The sequence below is a fragment of the Bacillus rossius genome, chromosome 12, assembly GCF_032445375.1.
Source record: "Bacillus rossius redtenbacheri isolate Brsri chromosome 12, Brsri_v3, whole genome shotgun sequence".
NCBI classification, from domain to species: Eukaryota; Metazoa; Arthropoda; class Insecta; order Phasmatodea; family Bacillidae; genus Bacillus; species Bacillus rossius.
In genome coordinates, this window is record NC_086339.1 from 27,448,322 (window position 1) to 27,476,117 (window position 27,796).

Consider the following 27,796-nt stretch of genomic DNA (forward strand, 5'->3'; position numbering starts at 1 on the left):
GGTGAGAGATGACGGGTTTATTGGCGAACAGGGCGGGCGAACAGGGGCGAACAGGGGCGAACAGGGCGGGCGCTAGCCGGGCACCGGGATGCCCGTGTTGGCGGAGATCCAGCCGAGGAAGGCCGTGACGCGCGCGTAGCCCGACGGACTGCCGCTGGCGCAGCCGAAGCTGGACACGAAGCTGACCACGCCGATCTGCAGGTACGCCCCTCCGGCGCTGATGACCAGCGGGCCGCCGCTGTCGCCCTGCAACGAGCGCCACGCGTCCGCTCTTACACACAGGGAAAAATGGAAATGTTTGTTTATATATGGCAAAATAAATATTCTCTTGGTGGAACAAAATATTTTGTTAGCGAACAGGGGCGAACAGGGCGGGCGCTAGCCGGGCACCGGGATGCCCGTGTTGGCGCAACGTAGAAAAAAAAAGATTGGTTACATTTGAGTAGACAAAATAATTTTTTTTTGTGTCAACAGAATCTTTCCTACTACAAAATATTTGTTTGAATTAACAAAATAGATTTATTTCTCCATATATAAAACAAATATTTTGTTGAGGCAAACAAACCTTTCTCTCAGCACGAGAACCAGCTGCCAAGAGGGAGTTCATAACTGTGCACAACACATGGTCATGTTGATTTTTGCATATATATCGATATAATACTGAGTATTTCATACGGCAATTGGCACATAATATTATACTTTAACTGAAGTTTCGTTCAAGCAACCACGGAAAAGTTTAATGAATATTCATCAATTTGAATTTATTTTGTTGTATCATGCTTATTATGTGCGCAGCTAGTTATTCCGGGAACTGTTTACAAATAACTTTTGACTGTTGGAGGTACTGGGACAACAAAAAGCATAAAATTCCGGCTAAGAATCCGAACCCAGTATTCCTGCGGACACTATTTTGTAGTGATAAAGTTTTCTTCCCATGTAAATGTAAAAAAAAATACAAATATCTATAATTTTACATGAATACTATCTGTATTCCATTTATATAACAAAAATCACAGCGTAAGGGATATTTCTCTCATTTATTCCCGACAGCTCTCCTGTAATTGCTACTGAATCACATATTTAACTACCAGATATTTAACAAAAATCATCTTCGAGCTACAAAACGTCACTCCAATGATCACAACTGTGCACATTTGCGAGAAATTTTGCTGTTACTTGATACTCTGTAATTAAAATCTGAGAAAATTCGAGAGAAAAAAAAATAGGTTGTCTGTAAAGTCGGTTTACGGATGATAGTTTAACGTATAACAAAACATTGATGAAATTATTGGATTCTTTTATGATTAAAATTGAATAACTTTTATTGAATTATCACTATTTTGTATGGATACAAAAATGGAGCGAAATGCAATCTACAATTTAATTGATAAATTTACTTTTTATTTGCACTCATTAATTCAAATATGTTTATTACTTTAACGAAGAGATTATTTTGACTATAACTTTTATACATGTTCGCTATTCAACTTCTTCCAATCTGTGTTATTCAGTTGAGGATAGGACGATGATGGGAAAAGTAGGAAACGAACGGGAGTGTTTCAGGTTAATGTGCCTCGATTGTTGTTCCAATCGAGTGGAAGAGAGATAGATGCGGCGAAAGCGTGCAATGAGCGTAACGGGACAAAGTGCGTAACGTGACGATGTGCGTTTACGGGACAATTTTTTTTCGTTCGTGAAGCCGACGTTCATCGATTTATTAGACGTTGTCACGTCAAAAATAAAATTGCAAGATCGCCATCGAAATGAATCCCGACGGAAAGCCCTGTGATTACGGCAATGGAAGAGAAACAACAGCTGGCAGATGCAGCAGCAGCTGACCTGGCAGGGGCTGCGGCCGCCGGCTCCCGAGGCGCAGATGGTGGATGCGATGACGCTGCCGCCGTACGTCTGGGCGCACTGCGCGTTCCCGATCACGCTCGTCGTCACGAAGTTCAGCTGCGGGCTGATCCCGCCGCTCACTGCGAGCAACATACACGCTCACACTCTCACACTCACTCTCACACATGGGTGCGCTCGTAAATTACCGACTGTGAGACATGGCCCCCACAAGGGGTGTGGCTGGGCGGACCCCTTAAAATGTTTAACCTTTATAATTTTTTTACAAACTAAAAAAAAAAAAAATATCAATATTATTTTTTATCCAATGAAATTTTTAGAAGATTTCACACACCTACAGCTAATTTAATTTTTCTATAAATATTTTCATTTTTGTCTTAGTGTGTAAAATAAATATAAATAATCGCTGTGGTTATTTTTAAAGTAAAATGATTTTATAAACAAAGCTTGGTCTGGACTTACAAAATAGTAACCATAATTATACCCTGTATTTTCAGGGTAAATAACATTATAAAAATAGTGTAGGTAAGAAATAACCATGCAATTATAATGTAGCGCGTAACTGTCTAATTGGGGGGGGGGGGGGGGGAAGTGTCTCCGATCCTGGGTCCAGGGCCCGTAATCGAATGTGGGGGGTGGGGGGGAAGCATGCTGTGAGACGGGGTTGATAAACATAAACGTCAACAAAACTACGTATAATGGAATACTTTCTGTGCATCGTATAAAGTTTTCTGATTATTGCACGCATAGAGTCAGTTTTTCACAAGATCTATGAGCTGCGCGCACCTGTGGCTCCGTACCTGCTCCCTAATGGGCTGAATCGGAAGAACACCAGAGGTGGATATTTTTCTACATGGCAGTGAAACTCCTATGGGCCCCAATGGACCTGGAATATTTACGTTATTCAGACGCGGCACAGTTCTGAAGGCCAACGGCTACTCACAGAGGTTGAGGAACCCATCCCAACATGCTACGCCACCGCAGACCTCCAGCCGCCGAATACCCCAGGACACCACCAGTGCAAGCCCCCCCACCGTGGGCCTGGTAAATACCGACACGGCCTGTACCTTTCACATCACTGGGACCCCTCGGTCACCCAGATACTCGTGATCCAGCCGAGGTTACCCGCCTCTGCTAGCTTTGCAGGCTAGTGCCCGAGCATTAAGTAGCTCACGACTGCCACTCGTCATCAGAGCGGGGACTCCTCTGAGTGTGCTCCAAGCGATAGGAGCTACCACTTCCACCACGAGTCCATCTCCATAATCTGATCCAGGGCCGTTTAAGAAAACCTCAGCGGGGATCTGTCTCATCAAAGGATCAGTCCCATGGTACCCTTCACATTCAGATATCCTCGGTTGCTCACCTTGGACTCTCCCCCGCCACCGGGTTACAGCCTCGTAAGGCCTGGGTTGCGCCCGACCACGGCGACCCTCAGGCCTCTCAGCGGCCCTTCGCTATTCCATCACACCTTCGGTTCTTCACAGCGAACCAGGTGTCTTGAGAGACCACCTAGGGTTTGGGGGTCCAAACCCCCCGATAGATTTCCGGCAGATCAGGGCGCAGCCACCCGTCCACAGCCTACTAGTCTATTAGAATTCCCGTTTCGACACACCGAGGAAGTCAGAGCAGTGGGCACTCCCGGCATTGCCCAATTTGTATAACAACACTGGCGCCACGAGAAGGCTATGGGTTGACGTAAGCGGGAGAGGCTATGTATTCGCATCGCACGCCCGTTTCGGTAACCTGGCGAGAGCATCACTCAGATACTAGAGCCGGCTACAGCTCCAACACGTCGTAGGTCAGCAATCATTCCCCCAGGCACCTTGACCAGCACGCATAGAGGCAAGTTATGAGGATCTCTCCTCCTTATTGATAACCCAGCCTTCATATCCTATAAGGATTTCCAGGCTGGGGCCCCCATGGGCACGGATACGGATACGCCGTATACGTAAAATGGAAAGGCGTTAGAGGTGCGGCTATGCCCAGAGACCGAGGCTACCCATCACAGCATAGGCACCACACACATAGAGGCAGACGCATGAGCAGTATACAGCATTCAAGCAACTCATCCAGAGTTTTCGGTTTAAAACCCACGTGCAGAAATCTGGGGCCGCGAGACACCCCTCCTCTATCCCTCCAGACTTGCGCCCCTGCACTCATGCCCCTCGATGCAACGCGGAGCACGGTTCGCGAATGTTCGCGAAAGAACGAGCCGGGCTTTCGCAAGTTGTTTCCTGAATTACCTTGCTTCCATAATTTTGTACTTATGGCGGGGGGTGGCCACGTCTGCATGATTACGTGGTTCAGTGTGTGAAGCCATTTTTTCGCATTCAGCTAGTTGTTGCGCCATATTGGTAACTTCTCAAATATTTCACAAAATAAAAAAATACTAATATTTAAGCCCTAAAGCGCGAACTGAAATAAACCACATGGATTGTAAATATAATTTTTCTATCAACAAGCAATTGAAATTATGTAATTAGACACAACCGAGATAAAAAATATGTTTACAAGTGTTTTTTTATTGTTGGGTTTAAATTGACGATTTGTCATAATTTTTTATTTAAAAAATTAGGCCTTTTGCACAAATTTAAGATAATATGTAGGAAATTTTCTTTCTTTTTTTCTCGTTAACTAGCACGAGAATACGCAACTTTTGAGCCGTATTGGTATTTCACACTCGAAATTTCTACATTTTTGTCCCGCCCTAGTATATGTGGACGAAATGGCCTCTGCGTCTAAATGATTTGAGTTGGGGGCAGGGGGCAGGGACTACCCCTATATCATTCACAAGAAAAACTCTCTGTCACGCCCGCTAGTTCCTACCACTCGCGTACAGACCCGTGTCTGATCGCAGCCGGCGAGTGACCCGGGCCGTGAGTGGCTGCGAGTGGCCCTGAGTGTCCGTGAGTGGCCGTAAGTGTCCGTGAGTGTCCGTGAGTGGCCTGTGAGTGGCCTATGAGTGGCATGTGAGTGGCCTATGAGTGGCCGTGAGTGGCCTGTGAGTAGCCGTGAGTGGTCGTGAGTGGCCGTGAGTGGCCTGCGAGTGGCCCGTGAGCGGCGACTCACCGTCGGACATCCTCCCCCAGCCGCTCACTTGCACCGGCTGGCCCACGAAGCTGTTGGAGGCCAGGGATCTGGGCGGCAGGCTCACCAGCTGGATGAAGCCTGCAACAACACGGCGCCCTCTTGCTGCGTCAACACCTTCGCCCTCTTTCTTCGCACTCACACCCTCGCTCTTCCGCAAACCACCCGTTCAATTCATCACATCGTACATCTAGATCGTTGAATTTCGTAGCCAGAGCCACCGACACATCTTCGCTTCCGGGTTCAAGGGTGACCGTCCGTCGGAATTAAGGTTTTGCCTCGTTGGCAGTCACGGAAAAAAAATAAATTTTCTTGTACTTTTACAAAAGATTACTTTGGAAACCAATTCTCACGAATTATTTTTTAATACCACAAGAAATATATTGTAACTGTGTTTAACACATCAAGAATTAAATACGGTTTTTTCAAGATAGTACTGTGTATTTCTTACGAAAATCGGCGCATATATTTATATTTTAATTTATTATTAACTGAAACTATTTTTTTTAAACTACAGAAAAGATAATAAAATTTTCAACAATTTGACTTTATTTTTTTGTATCATGATTATTATTAACACTGTAAATCTATCCATGGAACGATTTACAAATAACTTTTAACTGTTGTAGGTACTGGAACAACACAAATCATAGATGCCTGGGTGAGAATCAGAACACAGTATCACAGCGGACAATTATTTTGTATTGATACAGTTGTCTTCATGAGGATGTACGAGTGTACAAATATATATGTAATTTCACAAGAAATTTTCTGTTCCATTTACAAAAAAAAAAAAAATTGGTTGTCTGTAAAGTCGGTTTACGGTCGATAGTTTAACGTGACAACGTCATAACAAAACATTGATGAAATGATTTCATACTTTTATGAATAAAATTGAATCATTTTTATTGAATTATCACTATTTTGTATGGATACAAAGAAGGAGTGAAATGAAATCTACAATTTAATTGATAAATTTACTTTTATTTGCACTCATTAATTCAAACATGTTTATTACTTTAACGAAGAGATTATTTTAACTATAACTTTTATACATGTTTGCTATTTAACTTCTTCCAATCTGTGTTATTCTGTTAAGGATAGGACGATGATAGGAAAAGTAGGAAACGAATGGGAGTGTTTCAAGTTTAATGTGCCTCGAAAAAAAAGTCAAATCGATGGTTGTTCCAATCGAGTGGAAGCATTGGCGGATCCAGAGGGGGGGGGGGGGGGGCATAGCGGCATGGCCCTCCCCTGAACCCGGAATATACATATAGTTTTCTCCTAATTCCTTACCATAGTTTCTCCAAACTTTTATAAGTGTTATTTTACTGCAGTGCTATAGATAACAGGACGTTTTTTGAACTACAAATAAAACCAACTGAATATTTTTAAATTCTAAATGTGCGAATATTGTATTAGAAAATTTAATTTGGCCCTCCCCTGACCTTCATTCTGGATCCGCCCTTGAGCGGAAGAGAGATAGATCCTGCGCAAGCGTACAATGAGCGTAACGGGACACGGCGTAACGGGAGAATGTGCGTTACGGGACACTTTTTCGTGCGTGCAGCCGGCGTTCATCGATTTATTAGACGTTGTCACGTCAAAAACAAATAAAAAACAAATGACGGCGTGTGTGAGGCGGTGCTACTCACCGGAGAGGGAGACAGGCGCGGGCAGCCGCACCAGCGAGATGTCGTTGTGCAGGTTGCCTGGGTTGTAGGCGGCGTGGTTGACGGCGCTGCGCGACACCATGCCGACCCTGCCGGCCTCCGCCACGTTCAGGTTCTGTGCACCCAGGTGTACGCTGAACGTGGAGATGCTGTGGGCAGTCCGTGCGAGACGCAAGTTGAAGCTTCTTCCTTGTTATACGTATTACTGGCTATGGGAATCACAATCCTCTTTGGCTGAGGTCACACACACACCTACACACACACACACACACACACACACACACACACACACACATATATATATATATATATATATATATATATATATATATATATCCCTACTGAATGTAAATTTGTTTGTTACGCTTTCACGCGAAAACTACTTAACCGATCATCATGAAACTTTGTACACATTTTCTTGGAGGTATTAGAAGTAACATAGGATACTTTTTATTGAAAAAAAATAAATTTTTTTTACGAAAGATAAAAAAAAAATGTTTGTCAAAAATCTCAAAAATCTAGCTACTTTAACGCCATATAGCATTCCAGTTATGAAGTTACAACCCTGAGTACTGTAATACCGTTGCACTGTACTATCGACGGTCAAAATTCAAAATTCAAAATTATTTATTTTTGTTACAGAGAAATATATTTTATTGATTAATTTCTATTGTAATGATTTCTGATACTTATTTAATGGCTTCAATGCGAGCGAAGCCGCGGGTAAAAGCTAGTATATGCATATATAAGAGAGTACGCGAGCGCTAAATTACGCCATTGCGCAAGCATGTAAGTGTAAAGTATGCGAGCACGCAAGTGTGCAAGCATGCAAGCGTCATATCTTCCTCTTCCCTGCCGTCTCCTCATCTACCGATTCCCCCCAACCACGTACCTAACAATTCCCCTCGTCGCGGCTTCTCACAAATAATTCGTAATAAACCAGGTGAAATTTTGGTAAGATTGTGTCGTCATGTACATAAGTTATACGTGCAATTTTTATTAGAATTATTATTTAAGTATTTTTTTAACGTGATCGACATAACATAACCTTATTTTTCACTTTCGCTACAGTTAGCCTTACTTCCCAAAGGCCGCGACTCTACACACATGCCAATTGTTTTTGTTCAGGCTTATCAACTTAACGAAAACGAACTAATTACATAATGTAACACAGATCGCTCCAGGGATATTGAGAAAGGAGGCGGCCGTGGATGGTAGCATTGCTGTGGTAAATTTAATTACTAGTTTTGCCTTTTTATGTTTTACCCACACCACACGAAACAATTATGGCACGAGATTCTCATGAATAAAACCAGGAACATTCAATATGTCCAATCAAATACATGCGTATATTTTATCTGTTCTGGACCCATTGTTCTAAATTCATTCAACGCCGGTGCTAGTGAGATAATATAAAAAAAAGTTACATAACAAAGATGTATGTATGCTTTACATTGAAAATGAGAGTAACTCAATTATGAATGAATTTTTCTTTGACTGATTTTTCTTCAGCAGCTTTTTTTACACTTCATTCGAAAAAAAATAAAAAAGAAGCTTTACAAAAATACAGAATTGAGGTCGTCATGTTATTTTCAGCGTATATGGTAGAGATATACCATTATGAGCATAAAAAATTAAAAAAAAGTCAATATTATTTGATAAAAACAAAAGTAATTTAATTAGTCAAGAAATTAAATAACAAATTTTTAAATGAAATGAGAAGGGATATTGAGGGAATATTATCACAGCAAACTATTTTGAAGAATTAAATTATTTTCTAAAAACGTTTTACCAAACAAGTTCAATACGTTTATTTTTTTCGTTAGTTACATTCAAACATTTGCACGCAACTAATCAACGAACGATAAAAGAAAGGCATTAAAAATTATCTTATCTGGGCGAGACGGCAGTTTAAGATACGGCGATTTTTCATTAATTTTTTCTTGCGTCAAAGCATGGAATAAGTACCAAAGGATTGATTTTCTCTTACGAAAGAAAAGTGATCAATCATCTGGAATTTACTTATAAACTTGCGTTTCTCTAAGTATATAATTATGAAAAAATGAAGATCAACTCTTAAAAAAAAGCTTTCAATTTGTGTAATACAATTTAATTACTTAACACATGTAGACAGCCATCATGCACGGGACGCAATTTCCCATAGTTATAATAAACAAGTTGATTGTACCGTCGTTCGATACGGCAGTCCACGGGCAGAACACTCGCACTCTTCATTATACACGCCCCTCCTCGAAGGTACGCCACTGCCGCGCATACGTGTCAAGACTTCATCGCAAAATTCGGAAAATATCGGGGCAGAATGCGCCGCGATGTTAGTCCATCCGCCTCACAGCGGCGTCGGGAGGGAGATGAGGCACAGGCGCTGGCCCTATATCTCTATTCACCGACGGCTAACTTTCTTTCTTCGTAGGAGGCATCGAGAAGCTTGTGCCACGATATGACGAATGCCTCGATCGTCTTTTGGCGATTATGTAGGGAAATAAGGGAGATCCTGCTGTACTTTCGGTGACAAAATTATTACGTTGTGCAAATTTGTATTTTTTTATATAGTTCGCAGGAGGTTGAAAAAAAAAATTCCCTCGTGTTTGAAATAGACATAAAGAGGGTGCAAAAGCGCGTTTACAAGCTATAAGCAGGGACACCTGTATTTCGCGAATACAATTCGCGTCAAGGTATTTCACAAAATACTGTAGCTTTTCTCCAGTGGGGTTATTGGCTGAGGTCGGTGAGAGGTGTCGTCCCGCTCTTGACGGGGCCAATGAGAATGTGGTCACTGTACTGCTGTACAGTGGCGGATCCAGGATTTTGGTTTGGGAGGGGCTTGACCCAGCTGAGGCTAGGCTTTATCAAGGCAAACACTAAAACAATATTGGACCCAGATGCTTTTGGAGGGGGCTTGAGCCCCTTAGCCTCCCCCCTCTAGATCCGCTACTGCTGCTGTACCCTCACAATTTGCCATGACTCTTAGAAAAAGCTACAGTATTTTGTGTAATACCTTAACACGAAATATATTCGCGAAATACAGGTGTCCCTAGCTATAAGTGTTGCAGGTAGCGCCGGGGTGAAGACACGTGAGCCAGGAGGACTCTTGGCGCGCTCACCGCACGGTGCAGTGCGCGGCGCACAGGATCCACGAGGCGGAGATGAGCGAGCCGCCGCAGAAGGACACGTTGTCCAGGAAGATGGCCGCCTGGTGCGGGAACTGGCCCCTGGCGGCCCGCTGGCCGTTCACGATCTTCGCGGCCGGGTACCGCGGAGCGCCTTCTGCAGCGGGCAACCGGCAACACTTCACCAGGACAGCTCTACACTAACAAGAGTGTGGCAAGAGGTCTGGCTACAAAACGTTTCATTCATAAATTGTATATCTTATTGCGTCAAACACGAAAACAATTTATTTTTTTAAGGAATTTGAAGCACCATAGCTGAATTTGTTGCCCATAAATCTGCGAAACATTAAAAAAAAAAAAAAAAAAAAAAAAAATTCCGACAGAAAGAAAGTTTTACTTCCGTCGTCTCAATGTTGGCACCATTTGTATTAAACAGATACGTTGTTCATTCTGGCCAAACCGTCTGCCGTCCATGGTTGCTGACGTGACAACTACGTTAGTTTTTCACTCAGGAACCCTGGAGAAGTTCGGTATTAGTCTCCAGTGTATTCGACACATTTTTTTTACAAACGGGGGACATCGAGAAAAAAAAAACAATCGGCCATGGCCTATAGTACAGCCAGAAGCGGATTCAGGGGTGATTGGGTTTTTTGTGGTGGGGGGGAGGGTAGGTAAGCAGCCTGACGACCCGGGTGCAGGATGGCTTGGAAAATATCTTATGTGTAAAATAAAAAGCGAAAATAAAAAAAAGGCGCGTAAAACTCAGTACGCGTGATGGAAATTAAACTTCTTTGGCAATTCAAACCTCGACTCGTAAGGGGTAAAATAGCAGAGAGAGAGAGAGAGAGAGAGAGAGAGAGAGAGAGAGAGAGAAAAAGAATGAAATTTTCTAAAAATTACACAGTGAGATGATGCACGGAGGAAACGCCCGGAACTCTGGCGATCAGGTGAAATGGTTCCTTCATCACTACAACGCCCCCGCACACACGGCTTAAGAGTGAACCACTATTTGGCCTCTCAGGGGTGGTCGGTCGTTTCCCACCCTCCGTATTCGCCGGTCCCACCCCCGTGCGACTTTTTCCTGTTCCCGAGAATCAAGAAAAATCTCACAGGAAAGCGCTTTGATGATGTGGAGGCGGTAAGGACAAAGGGCACTGGAGGATATCAAAGTTGAAGAACAGCGAAGAAAAAAATAATACTTGACAAGTGCATCGAATCTAATGGAGAGTACTTTAAAGGTGACTAAAGGAATTTTGTAAAAGGTAATAAATAAATTTTTATGACAAAAATCTAGTATTTTTGGGTCCCCCCTGGTGCATTGCTTGACAAGAATATTGTTACTTTTCTTCTTCTTTGTACTTATTCTAGTATTGGTGATCTAGAAATCACCATGAATAACGCATTAGAAAATGTTCCAGCTCTGCTATCGCATCGACTGGAATCATAATTTTTCTGGAATTTGTATGTTTTTTAAAGTTTAATAAGAAAATGCAAAAAAAAAAAAAAACAGGAGAAGACTGAAAAAACTTACCTATTTCTGGCATGAACCTATCCATAGGAATGATCAGAGAATGGTTCACTTCCGGAAAAAATGGCGCTGCCTAGAAAGAAAAGAAGCAATAATATCGTTAGCATAAAAGTTAATAAGATTGAATCCGAAATAAATATGTGAAAATCCTTTTCCTGTCTCTTACAGCAAATTATCTTTTTTATTTCAAATTTAAACCTAAAATAAAATATTTTGTGGCACAAAATCATATTATTTTTATAAATTCTAATTATTTTATTTAAAATTAAGTATATTTTGGCTAGTTTAGACATAACCAATGATTTTTTTAATGATTTTTGCAATTTTTATTTTGCCTATTTTCACCATAATATCTTGGAAATATTAGTGAAAATAAATAAATACATATGAATTCACTTATAATTATTCATTGTAATGTATCTGCAACACATTTTTTTTCTTATTGTGTCGTATTTTTGAAGATACGTTTACCAATTAAGGCATGGGTTAGTCATTAACCATTTAGATATTAATACGAGTTTAATGTTGGTTAAAATACACTCCTAAAGACTGATTCTGTATTGGGAAATATATTCTGGTACTGAATGTAGGATGTACACGTATACTTATATTACGAAATTTAAATTTTAAAATTCTGTCCCGAGGGATGCATAATGTAAGTAACCACGCATTAAACTTTGTTCGCAATAATTATGTAGTAAAAATAAAATACGCACATTTTAGTTAGTGTTTTAAGAAAATATAACTATTTGAAACTAAATGTTACTGTAAAAATATTTTTTTATAAAGCTCAGAAGCTGTATACCAACAATACTTATTTTGTACGAATATCAGATAAGGTATATACGAGGCTTGTCCGGAGAGTAAGAACCGTTAGGTCATTAAAAAAAAATAAACTCATGAAAAAAGGTTTTATTGAAAGTTTTAGTTGACTACATATCTACGTCACATTTTCACATAGTTGCCATTCAGTTCCAAGCACTTTTCGCAACGCTCTAAGAGTTTATTTAATCCCTCTACACAGAAGTTCACCACCTGCGAATGGAACGGACGCCTCGGCCATAGGCATAATGGACTTCGAATACGCAATGCGTACAGGCGCTTAGTAAAAATCTCCGGGAAACGTTTAAGCAATCTCCGTACTCGAGTAGAAAAATGATGAATACCGTTTTTTTGGGGCAAAAAGGGCATCATATTTGGTTTAATTCAATGAAACGTGGGTCAACAATTACATCAAAATGTACACAATTACGATTTTCAACTGGTTTAATTTCCAGGAGGTGAACTTCTACGCAGTTAGGTTAAATAAACTAATAGAGCGTTGCGAAAAGTGCTTGGGACTGAATGGCGACTATGTGAAAATGTGATGCAGTAATAATGCAGTAAACTAAAACTTGTAATAAAACATTTTTTTTCATGAGTCTATTTTTTTAATGACCAAAGATACTTAATTTTCCGGACACGTCTCTTATATAAAATCGTCAGATGGGTCGTTCAGATGGGTTTTTAAGAAGTCAGAATTAGATTGTCATCGGAAGTAAACAGGCGAGCCTTAAGGCGAATGATTGGCGGTGAATTAGCTCAACATGACAAACGGAAGGCACGCATTTTACCTGCGCGGCAGCAACCAGGAAAATGGCTAGAGCGGTTTGCATCATTACGGTTCGGCTGAGACTCCTAGGTTACTCTCCGATGCAGCACGATTTTAGAGCTTTTATACACCTGCCTCACGTTGCGTCAACCGACCAGTCCTTCGAAAGGCACTCAAGTTCTTCAAAACCACATCAATTTACCTTCAAAAGAAAGTATGTCAGGACGAGAGAAAAATATATTTGCCTCAGTTGCAAAGAGAAACCTTCATAAGGAAGGCTATTTAGCGAAGGTTTCGCACTGATACAGTCTGGAGGACGCGTGGTTATTATTTCCTATCTGTTATCAGTAGTTGGGCGTGTCATTTTCGTGGCTAGACATTGACTGAAACGTGAATCCTGATAAGCGCGAGAGAGAAAATCGGAAGTTTGTAGGCCTAACGAAACGACCAAAATTTTGAACATCAGTGTACACACTAATGTGGTTTTGTTTCATGTTCGAGGAAAAATATTTTTAGGTACATTACGATGAAAAAATACCTATTTCAGTCTTTACCATGAAGCAAGATTAGGTAAATTCCCCCCTATTTTTAAGTTTCATGGTCCATAGACCGCAAAACTATATTCAACTAAAAATTATATATATATTTATTTATACATTTGCAGAATCTCCCAGAGCTCAATGTCCGACCGAGAACAGTTAGAAATCCCATTAATTAATTTTAAGAATAAAAAACCAAAATAAAAAATCGTAGTATTTTAATTAGAGGCGTTTTTTAATATTTTTAATTCCCCATTCTATACACTATTGTTATATAGATTGATCGAAATTTTTTTATTACGCAACATTGATTACAATTCAAAATAAACTTAAAAATTTGATGAAATTCCGATCTTAAGGGGCGTGAAAAGTAATTAAAATTTAATTTCACGATAAAAAATCACCAAAGCTAATTAATGAGATATTAGTATGATGGGAACTAATAATAAGCTTACAAAAATAAAAACTTATTTTAACTATTTTATGAAATTGCACTCCTAAGAGGGTATAAATGTAAAAGTGATTTTTTGACAATGAAACATTTATGTAATCAAATGTACTAAATGGGAAGAAAATAAACTGAGCATGTTCACAGGAGGCCAAATACTGATGTATTAAAACCTGTAAGTAATTACCAAGGATAACTGCGCACTGCACATCAGGAGAACGGTGTACCTTGGTATGTTGCATGGAGATATACGCGATACGATATAATTACGTGTATCTCTTCGTATAAACACAGGCTATTTCAAGTGAGAAGTGAGCAACTGAACTTATTGCAATGCCTTACAGTGACTACTTGTAAAAATGTCTTACAGTGACTTCTTGTAATAATATCTTACAGTGAGTTCAACCAGCAATACGTATATGTTATGTATCGTTTCATCGATAGACCTATACAGTTTTTTAGCAGGCAAAAACCCAAAATAAAAGTAAAAAAATTACATTAATGCAGGTCGTGGAATGAAAACGTAGCGAACGTTGTTGATTTATAAATGTCAATATATTTTTCAAATTATTTCAAGAAAATAGGTTGGAAAATGTGACTAAGAAAATCAGCTGCTGTGTTAATTGAAGGTGGTTTGAAGTTGACTTAAATCAATGATTAATAAAAACATCTGTAAGTGCGTAGAATGAGAATCAATGCTGCGAAAATTCGTATCTTATCGATTAGCGATTGTAGTCCGTGAAACTGACATGTGTTTACTATCATTGCGCATTTCAGTCCACCACTCGACATTTCATTATTTGCTTTCACAATCTTTTGCAAAATTATGGGGCAAAACACTCGTGAATGCGAAATTTACCAAATGTTTGAAGAAACCTTGAGGTTATCGCAAAAAAAAACCAAACACTTTATCCTTGTTCTACATTTAAAACAGGGACCTAGATTCATCCTGATAACGATTTTAATTAATACAAGATAGTTAATTTTCTTGCCTCCCATGAGAATTTGTTTATAATATTTAACATTGCGGATGCACTTCCACCATGTATTACTATTTCTTTCAAGGTAACTTACATTGATGCCAATATAAAAAAAATGGGTGCGTGTACTTATGTACGCGCGTGAGAAGTTATACTTCTTTGGCATCATTAAACATAGTTTTTAATTACATGCAAATAATTAATTACAAAAAAATAATTAAAGGACTGGAAAAAGATAGTCAATACAGTCAATATAGTTCTGTTTAAATTTGAAAAATTAAATAAATATAATTTAGAGAATAATAAATATATATGACATAATTTGTACTAAATATTATATGATTCTTAATTTTAAATATTTATTATTGATTATTTAATAAAAATTTTTTTTTAATAATAATTTCAAAAATTTAATTTAAGTTTATTTTGGTTAAATACTTATTATTTTCTTAGTTTAATATTCACTTTTGATTTTTATCAAAAAGTTTTATTAAATATGTTCATTTATTCTTATAAATATATATTATTTATTCAATTTTATAATAAATATGAAAATTAATATTTTAATTTGATGTTCAATTTTGATTTTATCACAAATTTTTTATTAAAAGTTTTATTAAATTTATTTCTTTATTTTGCAAATCTTAAATAACCAAGAATAAATATAAACTCCGGCTGCACGCACGAAAAAGTGTCCCATTACGCACATTGTCCCGTTACGCTGTGTCCCGTTACGATCATTGTACGCTTGCACCGCATCTAATTCTTCCACTCGATTGGAACAACCATCGATTTGACTTTTTCGAGGCACATTAAACTTGAAACGCTCCCATTCGTTTCCTACTTTTCCTATCATCGTCCTATCCTTAACATAATAACACAGATTGGAAGAAGTTAAATAGCAAACATGTATAAAAGTTATAGTTAAAATAATCTCTTCGTTAAAGTAATAAACATATTTGAATTAATGAGTGCAAATAAAAGTAAATTTATCAATTAAATTGTTATATTAATTTCACTCCTTCTTTGTATCCATACAAAATAGTGATAGTTCCAAAAAAAAATGATTCAAATTTATTCATAAAACTATGCAATCATTTCATCAATGTTTTGTTATGACGTTGTCACGTTAAACTATCGGCCGTAAACCAACTTTACAGACAGCCATTTTTTTTTAAACCTTGGAATTTACTCTTTACTATGACTATTTTAGTTTACCAAAATAAATAAACCATGTAAGTGGAGATTTCGACGTGTTTGAGCAAATTATTTCTGCACAAATAAAAATAATTTTCAAAATAACTGTCACCTTGATACACATTGCTCAAGTGGCGACCGAATTAATGCGGCGCCCATCAACCTAGTTTCGCAGTCCGCACTATCTTGACCTAGTTGCAGGCATGGAGTGGATTATTCGCAAAAGGGGTTTGGAGTCGTATAAATATCTGCACCAGACCAGACAGAAGCATAGCAACAGTAGCAAAGAACTGAAAACATGACGTACGCTGTAGCCTTTCTGCTGTGCCTGGGAGCAGTGCAAGTAAGTACCGACGTTGACTAGCTCACTCAGTGCTAAGTAACTGCGGAGATAACTTGTTAGTCAGGAATTAGGATAACCTGATCAAGCTTCGAACCCGGATCCCGAGGAGAGCGAGTTCAGTTTTAGTAATCACTGCAGCACCCTCCCTCAATCACTTATACAAGAGGGTTGTTTATGATATTCGAATACAAATCCTAAGTAATGTAATTTTACACAGGTTGTTTAAATATCTACTATACAGAAAAAAAAATTGTGTGTAATTTTACAAAAGATTCCTTTGGTAACCATTTCAAAGAAATATTTTGTAATACTACAAGAACGATATCATAAATTTGTACAACACATAGATATGATTATTTTTGCATATATGAATTACGTTTTTCAAGATAGTACTGAGTATTTCTTACGAAAATTGGCTCATAATTGTGTATTTTCATTGATGTTTCATTCAAGCATAAAATTTTTTAAACCATGGAAATGATAATAGGATAATTAACAATTCGACTTTATTTTGCTGTATCATGCTTATTGTGTACGCAGTTAATACTGGAAAGCTATTCAGGGAAATATTGTAGGTACTGGGACAACACAAAGCATAAATGTCCTGTAAGAACCTGAACCCAATATTACTGCGAACACTTTTTTTTAGATTTACAGTTTTTTTCATAGGAATAAATAAATGTACAAATATCTGCAATTTTCATTAATACTTTTATTCCATTTACAAAAAAAAAGTTTCAGTGTATACGTAGGTACATTTAAATAGTGAGGCATACATAGTTGGTAATGTTTCAGGAACATTACCTAAATATGTCATTATATCATCGGTATCTCATAACCGTTTTAAAATTTGAAACAGTTTTCCAAATAATTAAATTTAATGATTAAAAATTTTTAAGCTTCGACCCTCCGTAATATTTACATACTTAAATTAACTGATGAATTAACTTTTCCTGAAAACTGACATGCTTCTTGGCTGTGCCTTATTTTGCTACAGGAACTCTTCAGTACCAAACACAAGAAATATTTTTACAGTCGTAATTTCTTTTCATTTAATATTTATTCATTTTGAAAACACGTTTTAGTCTGGGTGGTGTAGTACATTCGAATCTATTTTACGCATTTCAGTGGGGGCACTGTCTGTCAGCTCCGAAAACTGAGACTCTACCCATCAGCTCTAGACACGGAGTTGAGGAATGGAGGAAAATACTGACCGCTCATGAGCTTAAGCAGCAGAATCACTCAACGGACATGCTACAAAAAGGTGAGGCTTTCTCCACTCTTCTACGAAGTTTAAAATCGATACCACCAATTTTGAAAAATGGCTTATTTTTTAAAATTAACTCATAATTGTTTTTTTTTGTAATTTGGTCTAGTGATCTGGCATTGGAACAAATATCGTCCCAATATTACATTTGAATTGAAATTATGATAATACTTTATACATTTACGTGTACTGGATTGGTAACAAGAAAAAAGACAAGGTGAGTATATATATAAAATGTATATATTTATATATATATGTGTGTGTTTGTGTAGGTGTATGTGTGCGCGCGTGTTAACACAATGAAATTAAAAAAAAAATTAACTCAGCCTGAAATATAGAAACAACCTGTAGAACGCGAAAATGTAGTATTTTGACGATATACGTGTATGTAACTTTAAAAGCAAACAATTCAGTTCATCTGCATTCCAACTTTTATAATTTTTTATTGGTGTTCTAACACTAGGACATCCAAGCAAATGTCCATAGTAAGTATCACTCTGCCACTCTCCCCTCCCCCTCCCCCCAGACACGGTGCCCGGGGACACAAGCCCCGCATGCCCCTCTAGTTCCGTCTGTGGCCGTCGCGGCTGGTCGGGTCGCGACAGTCCAAGCGCTAGCAAAGTTTTTTCGAGAGAGAATTTAAAAAAAATCATCAGGTTCTTTAACATATCCTTCTCTATGCTCTTCCGAACAGCGTGTGGGCTACCTGGCCGCAGGGAAAACGTTGCGTTTATTAATGCGCAATCACACCTGTACAGGTAAAATAAAAATAAAAAAAAAATTAGGAAAAATTTTAAACTTTAAAACGTTACTAAAACATGAATTTATTTATTGCCAGACTTTTGTTTTTTTTTGTTTTTGACGATAATGTGCCGGATGCTATTTATAATAATTAATTTGTAAACAGTTTTAAGGATGGTCGCTCTGTGCCCGCAGAGAGTGTGTCGCCGGCGGGGAGGATAGTGAACGGTGCGCCGGCGTCCATCAGCCAGTTCCCGTGGCAGGCGCAGCTGGTGATCGACCAGAGCACCTTCTGCGGCGGGTCGCTCATCGCCGCCGGCTGGGTGCTCACTGCCGCGCACTGCTCCTACGAGTGAGTCAGTCACTACCCCCCAGTAACTCTGTGGCCATCAGACAATACTGAGAATTTACCACGGAAAAAATTGGCACGTGTTTTTTTTGACGTGAATACATCTTTAAAAATTGCTTCCACAGTGGGAGGCAATTAAAAAAAAAAAAAAAATTGGTTGTCTGTAAAGTCGGTTTACGGACGATGGTTTAACGTGATAACGTCATAAAAAATCATTGATGAAATTATTGCGTACTTTTATGAATATTTTGTATGGATACAAAGATGGAGTGAAATGAAATCTACAATTTAATTGATAAATTTACTTTTATTTGCACTCGTTAATTTCAAATATAGTTTTATTACTTTAACGAAGAGATTATTTTAACTATAACTTTTATACATGTTTGCAATTTAACTTCTTCCGAATCTGTGTTATTCTGTTAAGAATAGGACGATGATAGGAAAAGTAGGAAACGAATGGGAGTGTTTCAAGTTTAATGTGCCTCGAAAAAGTCAAATCTATGGTTGTTCCAAACGAGTGGAAGAGAGATAGATGCGGCGCAAGCGTACAATGAGCGTAACGGGACACATCGCAACGGGACAATGTGCGAAACGGGACACTTTTTCGTGCGTGAAGCCGGCGTTCATCGATTTATTAGACGTTGTCACGTCAAAAAAGAATGAAAGAATGATAACACAATTGGGAGGATACAGTTTGGTGATAGCAGCTACAAGTCTATCATCTAAATCCGAAATTAAATTACACCACCCGATAGCTAAAGGATCGAAGAATTCGTGACGCTAGGTGAGGACTGTGACGCATCGCTCGTTGTGGAGGGGGGAAGCGCCGCCATTTTGCTGCGTTTCGAGATTTCAATTTAGTTATTAACTTTTGAATCGGAGAAGCTACGACGTTTCGTTTGGGTTTTAATGGTCAGATATCGCCAAAATATATTGATTGCACATGTAAAACATTAGTGTAAAATAGTTACAGTGAATAGGCTATGTATGGTGTTAAAAAATAATAAAAAATGTGTAATGTCGGCCTATACGCGACTTCTTACTGTTCTAACATGATTATAAGACACATAAAATAGCGTATTTTACAATTTTTATAGAAAATATTACCTGTTTCGTACACGCATTCACGTACAACACACGGCCGCGTCAGTGACACAGCCACGCCCCATTTTTTTTTTCAAACCGTGTAAAAGATAATCGACTATTCAATAATTTGACTTAATTTCGTATTATTTATGGGAAAGGTTTTTTCACGAATGACTAACTACCGGAGGTCCTGGGACAACACAAAAAGCTTAAATTGTCTGGGTGAGTATTATAAAACCCAGTGTCACAGTCAGGGGCGCAACAACTAAATTTACAAAAAGGAAAGGGGGGGGGGGGGCAATATACCTTTTTATAAAGAATCATCGATCCCCCCCCCCCCCCCCCCTATTGAAGCTGGGGGTCCGGGGGTCCTCCCCCTGGAAAATTTGTATTTCAAGGTGGAAAATGGTGCTATTTAAGCAGTTTTATTATCTAAAAATTGATTACACAGCACTTTCTTTGCCCCCGTTTGCCCCCACTTCAAGGTTTCAGAGGGGGGAGGGGGGGAAATACCCTTGCCCCCCCCCCTGTTGTTGCGCCCCTGGTCAAAGTTGAAGTGTGTGTAATTTCACGTGGCCGCCGACGAACAGAGGAATAGCCGGAGGTCGCTGTTCTCAGGGGCTCTGTGTTCGTGGTGACGCTGGGCGCGACCTACCTCAACTCGCAGGAGCCCGGCTCGGTGACGACCTACGCGGCGGCCAAGGCGGTTCACGAGCAGTTCGACCCGAACACTCTGGCCAACGACATCACCCTGCTGCAGCTCCAGCAGGCCGTCTCTCTGTCCAGTGAGTGCGCGCGTTGAGGGCGCGGTTCAAGCATAAAAAAATCGTCATTCTCGCAAATCTGTATTCTGTAACATCCTGTAACATGGTAGTTGATGTCGAAGTGATGTTCCCTACTACTACTCCTCTAGACTGTATATAGACCGCGTGGCTAGCAGGAGGCGCTCAGTTGAGAGCCGGCTGTCTCGGAGGAGGAGGAGGCTGTGTGTCAGGTTGCTCTGCGCGATAAGCCTTCCAGATGACCGCGTATTTCAGACCTTCCCCCCCACCTCCAGCGTCACACAGCCGTAGCAGTGTTGCCACGCGTATTGGCATCTTCCTTCCAAGTACAGTACAGTGCAGTTGTGTCTGCGCGGACAGGACTGTGCCTCCTGGCGTGTCTCCGAACTCACAGTTCCCTGAAGACGCAACGATGGACTACGTATATTTCTGCCACTTTTTTTTTTTTTTAAGTGAAACTCCTCTGCTGAGCGAGCTAAAATTTTTTTCGAGCGTTACGAAAATTCCCGATCGCACGTGGGGAATAGTTAGAGACATGGTGAGGAAACCGGTAGAGGAGGAGAGTGCGTCAAGAGGCGACGCCACTCCAACGCATGCGCTAGCGGTCGAATGGGGAGACTGCAAAGGGGGGATATGTATGTAACGGAGCATGCCATATTCTAGTTGTAGCGGCCAAAAGAGGAGCCGGCAGGGGAGAGGTAGAAATTACGCTGCTTGTGTTTGTCGACTCCTCAGTTTTTTTTAAAAAAATTATAGCCGCACTCTTACTCTATCATTATCTGTTATTCAAATAAATAAAATAAAAATAGGAACAATTTATCTCTATCTACACCTAAAAAACGCTCACACTTTTGTATGTGTAACATCTTATCTCTCAGTATATGGAGATGTGTAACCACCTGTGCGGACATCTGTGGTGGCTGGCGCAAACCAAAGTTCACAAAGTCAAAAAGAAACTTTTTAGTATTAACTGTTTAATGAATTTTTTTAAACAAAATTAGCGGTTTTTCAAGGAAATTTTTTGTCGAAAAAAGGTTTTGACTACTCACAAGTTTGAGTTATGACATGCCCTCTCATATAACTAAATTCGTGAACGCTCGGACTAAACTGACGCAAATAACTGATTGAAATAATTTTTTCTTCAGGTGTGATCAGTCCTGTCGGACTGCCATCCCAGTCCCAGTTCTCCTCCAGCCTCGAAGGCCAGGCTGTGGTCATCAGTGGCTGGGGTAAAACGTCCGATGGTAAGTGTGTGTGTAAAACTACTTCTCTACTTGCGTGATCGTTAAGTTAACATGATACAAACGACAAGAAAAAAATACATTATTAAATTGCAATAACCTTAAAATAAAAAATAGCTTAGATACTCTTATTGCGTGAATAGTCTATGTAATGTGGTTGCAATCTTCTACGTGAATACATAAATAATTATTACACCAAAATAAAAATACGTTTATAAAAGGGATAGGTAATTATTAAAAATAAATGTTACCTTATGCATGTATAAATCCAGCGTTCTGATGTTTGTTCCCAGTGAACTCTTCACCAAGTCAACCGATTTCGATGAAAATTTGGCATTTATGTGTAATTTTTTTCCAACTTGAGAGATAGGATGGTTTTTATTTCGATTAAAATGGTCTTAATAATAATTTATAATTAATAATAAACTGATTATCAATGTGTTGATCGGTGTTTTAAGCCCGTGAAACAGTGGGTAGGTACTTCGTCTCCATGACAACGTTGCGTGCTCGAGAGTCGGGAAACCATCGGTGATATTCGTTTTTTTTAATCGGTACATTACAAAGCATTGTATTAAGTTTTTTGTCAAAATTAATTAATTTTTATTTTTATTTTGTTTATTATATGTGTAAATAAGAGATTTGGTCTCATTTCGTCCCCCCCCCCTATTAATACAACCGTGCGAAGCCGGGTCGGGCAGCTAGTGTTGTTATATATGCATGATGTAGCGCATGTTACCGCTCTGTCGGCAGACTCGGACATCAGCCAGGTGCTGAACTACGTGCCTCAGACGGTGATCAGCGCCAGCGAGTGTGTCGCCATCTACGGCTCCATGATGAACTCCGGCAAGCTGTGCGTGACCGGCAGCAACCTGCAGAGCGCCTGTCACGTGAGTGCGCCCGTTCTCTCTCTCTCTCCCTCTCTCCCTCTCTCTCTCTCTCTATGTGCTCGTCCAGTCCAGCTTCCTCTCGGTTCAATGGCCATGTGGCGCTTCTTGCATTTCATGGTCCATGAAGCCCAAAATCAACTTCATATAAAAAAAAAAATTGGTCGTCTGTTAAAGTCGGTTTACGGACGATAGTTTAACGTGACAACGTCATGACAATACATTGATGAAATGATTTCATACTTTTATGAATAAATTTGAATCATTTTTTTTTTGGAATTATCACTATTTTGTATGGATACACAAAGAAGGAGTGAAATGAAATTTACAATTTAATTGATAAATTTACTTTTATTTGCACTCATTAATTCAAAATATGTTTATTACTTTAACGAAGAGATTATTTTAACTATAACATTTAAACATGTTTGCTATTTAACTTCTTCCAATCTGTGTTATTCTGTTAAGGATAGGACGATGATAGGAAAAGTAGGAAACGAATGGGAGTGTTTCAAGTTTAATGTGCCTCGAAAAAGTCAAATCGATGGTTGTTCCAATCGAGTGGAAGAGAGATAGATGCGGCGCAAGCGTACAATGAGCGTAACGGGACACAGCGTAACGGGACAATGTGCGTTACGGGACACTTTTTCGTGCGTGCAGCCGGCGTTCATCGATTTATTAGACGTTGTCACGTTAAAATGATAATGTTATATATATATATATAAATTTTTATGGACATGATAATTGCCGTCATATTGCAAAAAATCACTACCGGACTGATACATCAAATAAATGTATGGAAAATCTCGGTCGAGTTCGTTGGTGGGCAAAGTCGAACTAAAGCAATAGATATGGTAGAGGTTTTTCGAGAGAAAAAAAAGAAGCAGATGTAATCAACGTAGTTCTCTTTAAAGACAGACATAGCAATATTTAGAAGTTATATTTAAGATGAAATCACAAGGGTTGTTTAGTAAAAATCCTTGTCGAAAATCAGGCCCCAAAGCGGGTTTTAGTATTTTTTTCAAGTCTTTTACGCTTTTATCGGAGCCATTTGATTATACTATAGGTAGTTAAAAATTTCGCTCTGCGAAACGAATGATTGGATAATTCAACGTGGCTGCTCAAAACAATGGGTGCGAACCTACGTGTGATTCACGGTCAGAAATATAGTTGAAAACTACACGCTCTGAATTATTTTAAAGAATTCTAAGTTAAATTTTATCGTCTTGAGTTTCACATTGTATTGGTATTTGCAACACGAGAAGGCACCAATTTGCTCGTTAACAGAGGTTAGATGTTCCACATCTGTGGCGAGTGCTGAGGGTGTTTTTTGAGCGGTCATCTCAAACGAGTCACAGACGAGAGAGCCAAACGCCCGAACGTGCATCTTCGTTTTTTTTGTTCATTGTAACTCATGATAACCAATGGTCAATTAGGTTAGGTTAGCTACATTATAAATACTTTAAAACATCGTGGGCGGTTGATTTGGTTAGGAAAGCCACATTAAATATACTGTGAAATCATGTAAACGGTTTCCCTAGCCCTGGATAGCTACATATTAAAAAAGTTATTTGCTAAGCAACCATAAAATGATTTTATAGTATTATTAATGTAGCTATACTTACCTAATATAACCAACCATGAACAATGTTTTAAAGTATTTGTAATGTAGCAAACCTATCCTAATCGACCGCAAAAATTTAATGCCACACCGGTTTATACAATGAGATATATTTTTTATTTTATTTTCCTAACCTAACTAAAACTAAGTGTATTTTGGAGGGGTCCGGGTTAGGGAGGGACCTAGGTGCGTCTCAGGCCGAAGCCTATACGCCTAGTCATGCTGGGATTAGCCATGCAGGGAGAGGGTCGCATGCATCATGTGCTAGGAGGGGATTGGCCAGCCATGGCAACGATTGGCGCCATGACTAACTCCCCTCACTCTTGAATATAGACTATAACTAGAGATAGGTTGGGCCCAGGTAAAACCTGCATAGACACAGGGAAAAACCCTGGGCACATTCATGCGGGATGCAATTTGGCATGCATTAACGTGTAGGAATTTACAGGAGACAGAGGATGGTCTGGATGAAGTGTTGGACAGAGTGGAAAAGAGTCTTATCATGCGGGGGTTGGGCACACAATGAGATAGAACCGGGGGGGGGGGGGGGGGGAAGCGAGCATGAACTTGGGGGAACTTCGGGTGTGGCTCTCTCGTCTGCGAGATGAATGCTTCCCGCGAGTGACTCGAGGGGTGTTGCCCGGTGCAGGGCGACAGCGGAGGCCCGCTGGTGCTGCAGAGCGGCAGCGTGCAAGTGGGCATCGTGTCTTCGGGCCCACCCGGTGGCTGCCTGAGCGGCGACCCCACCCTGTACACCCGGGTGGCCGCCTTCCTGCCGTGGATCGCCCGCTACGTGCGCCAGTGACGCGGCGCGCCAACACCCGCACCTGCTGTCTATTTATTATTATTTATTACTTTCAAATAAAAACTAATTATTATATTTGTAAACTTTTTTTTATGTGAAACCTTCCTTAGGACTCTGATAGTAGAATTTCAAGGCCGAATTTTAATTTGAAACAGACAGAGAAACGGTACTTGGCCAATTATAGAGCATTGTGCTATATACGTTGCTGGGCTCGTTTTTCCGTTCTCCTCTTTGTGCGATGATTCGTTCAGAGAGAGAGACAGATGAACGAAAGAATAAGACGGAGAGTGTGCGCACGCGCTTGTTTCAGAAAAATAGATATAGGTATCCTGTACAGTCAGCTGTGGATGCCTTGAATTTTATATTTGCTACCAGTGCACTCGCATTCTTCCCTTTTTTTTTTAACCAGCAGCGGATAGTGCGCTGTTGAGACAGTCCCTGCATTTCCCCGCATAGACTGTGCTACCTGTTATGAATTTCGTTCGGAGATTTGGCGTGTTCCAAATTGCAGAATGTTTTGAAGAAACGGTAACATGCACAGTTTCATTTTATGGTGTTTATGGTGAATATTTCTGTTTCATTTACAAAAAAATGTTACACTGTATAATATAAAGACAAATTAAGCTGTAAATTTGAAACAAAAATATTCTTCGTCTGTAGAGAGAGCTATAATTATTACTCACATTCTTTTGGTTTAAGGTTATATTCAACTGTTACCTATACACATAATCAAGTCACCTTAGTCACATTTGCCAAAACCAAGAACAAAATCTTTTTATATTTCGGCCTGTTTTGACTGGGTCTATTTTTATTCTTCAAGTTTGTAACTGGCTCAAGGTTAACTGGAGCGTGTAAAGACAACAAATGTACTCATATTATTCATGCAAAATAAATGCGTACGTGTTTAAAGTATATTTAGCTGTTATATAGAATCGCGAGATCATCAAAATCTTAGGACAGAAAAATCAATTTTCAAAATAAATTCTGAACGCTCATTAAACAATAATAAGTCGTGACCACGCCAGAGGTTTCTTTATTGCGATTCACGTTCATCTGTAAAAAAAAAAAAAATTGCCTTTATTTGGTATTCAGGACGCGTTTTGCTTCCGCTCTGAATTGCTGTGATTATTTTCCTTACAGAATACTTTAACATGAAATAAATTATTCCAATCACGGGACACAGACTATGGAACATACAGTTATAAAACACAGCTGGCATAGAAATGTTTTAGCGATAATTTTATACTTACCGCTATTCACAGACATTTAGCTAAGTAATTATTTAAATCGGATACTGGTGTAACTGATATAAGCAAATCAGGTACTTTTATACCGTTATACATTAATACCACTGATTTTAGTTACTGCGTAGAATATTTGACATATCACATCACTGTCACTTGCCATCGAAAGATTCTTCGGGCCTGTTATCTCGTGTCTGCAGACGGCAAAGTTAAGAAGCGATCCAAAATGTTATCAGCTTCAGGAGATAAGATTTTACACGTGACGACAATGCCGGCATCGCGTGGATCAGAATCGAAGCGCAAAAAGCGCTTCGTCATAAGATGAGGCAATCCAAGAATCGAATCGTTTCGTTATAAACACTGAGATTAAATAAATACACGCATTATTTAATTCCGAAAATCTTTAAAATCATACATCGAACCACGATAATTTTGGCGGAATCATTTTAACTCCCGACTAGACTCAACTAGCCTATACCTATATCTGTATAATCATCCCTTATTAAAATGCTTTTTGGTCAACTAACACAGTCCCATTCTTTTCCGAGTTGCACGTGCTAGGACACCTACTAGTTTATAAACTAGCTCAGGGTCTCACGAGCGTGTCAATATCACTGCACTACAATCATTAAGGTGAAGCAGATGCTTCAAGCCTACTTGCCATCTACAATGAACCCACGAAAAGTATCGTGGCTATACTTATAAAACTCTATGAAAGTCTCTTGTTTGCGTCCAGTGATAGTCAAAATTAAAACAAGCGTAAAAATATATCCCAAAAAATTTATTGTATTAATATTTAAGTGCATTAAAATTTACGTACCTATCAATGGTGATCCTGGCTGAGATGATTCTGAAAGTACTAAGTGAAAAGCAGCGTTCACTCCAACACTGATCAAATATCGTCGTTTTACAACACAGTCACATAGTCGGAGCAGTCTAGGATTTACTAAACCCCTGTCCATCACGAACATATTTACTTGGGATAAAAAAAAAAAAAAACTAACACAATTTTGCAAAATTTTAATTTTTTTTTTTTTTAGATTTAAGAGTATTTTATATGTCGATGTTCGAACCAAAACCAAGATTCATTTTAGTTGAGTTAATGGCCTTCTAAAGTTGTTTAACAAACTTTCAAGAGTGCACAACTTTAACAGTTACCAACGCAAGTCCCCCAAATACTGGTCTTGTGCGCCTGTGGCAATGATAAATTCTAAAAGAAGAAATAATTTCAAAATCACAAAATTAGTTGTTCTTGTATTTCTTTTGAATAATTTTAATAAAAAGGTTAAACATCTTGTCCGAAGACTACATGATTTCTCAAACGTTAATTAGTTATTTTTCACGAAAGACGGAAAGCAGATACTGAACGAAAGTCGTTAACGGTAAGAAGTTGATTAAAAAT

The 27,796-nt window shown here is 39.2% G+C and overlaps 2 protein-coding genes across 2 annotated transcripts; one reads left to right on the forward strand and one right to left on the reverse strand.

Moving 5' to 3' along the window:
• LOC134537767 (brachyurin-like) lies at window positions 1-26,557 on the reverse strand. The gene is made up of 7 exons (XM_063378545.1): window positions 26,401-26,557; window positions 11,277-11,346; window positions 9,740-9,902; window positions 6,600-6,766; window positions 4,927-5,025; window positions 1,840-1,979; window positions 1-246 (listed from the first exon to the last, which is right to left on the reverse strand). The coding sequence occupies exons 2-7, from the start codon at window positions 11,299-11,301 to the stop codon at window positions 73-75; spliced, it is 768 nt and encodes a 255-aa protein (XP_063234615.1). The 5' UTR covers window positions 11,302-11,346; window positions 26,401-26,557; the 3' UTR covers window positions 1-72.
• LOC134537277 (brachyurin-like) lies at window positions 17,623-25,162 on the forward strand. Its single transcript, XM_063377550.1, has 6 exons — window positions 17,623-17,635; window positions 18,575-18,731; window positions 20,436-20,602; window positions 21,745-21,843; window positions 22,591-22,727; window positions 24,995-25,162. Exons 1-6 carry the CDS (start codon window positions 17,623-17,625, stop codon window positions 25,148-25,150), a joined length of 729 nt encoding a protein of 242 aa, XP_063233620.1. The 3' UTR covers window positions 25,151-25,162.
• Window positions 26,558-27,796: the final 1,239 nt, after the last annotated feature.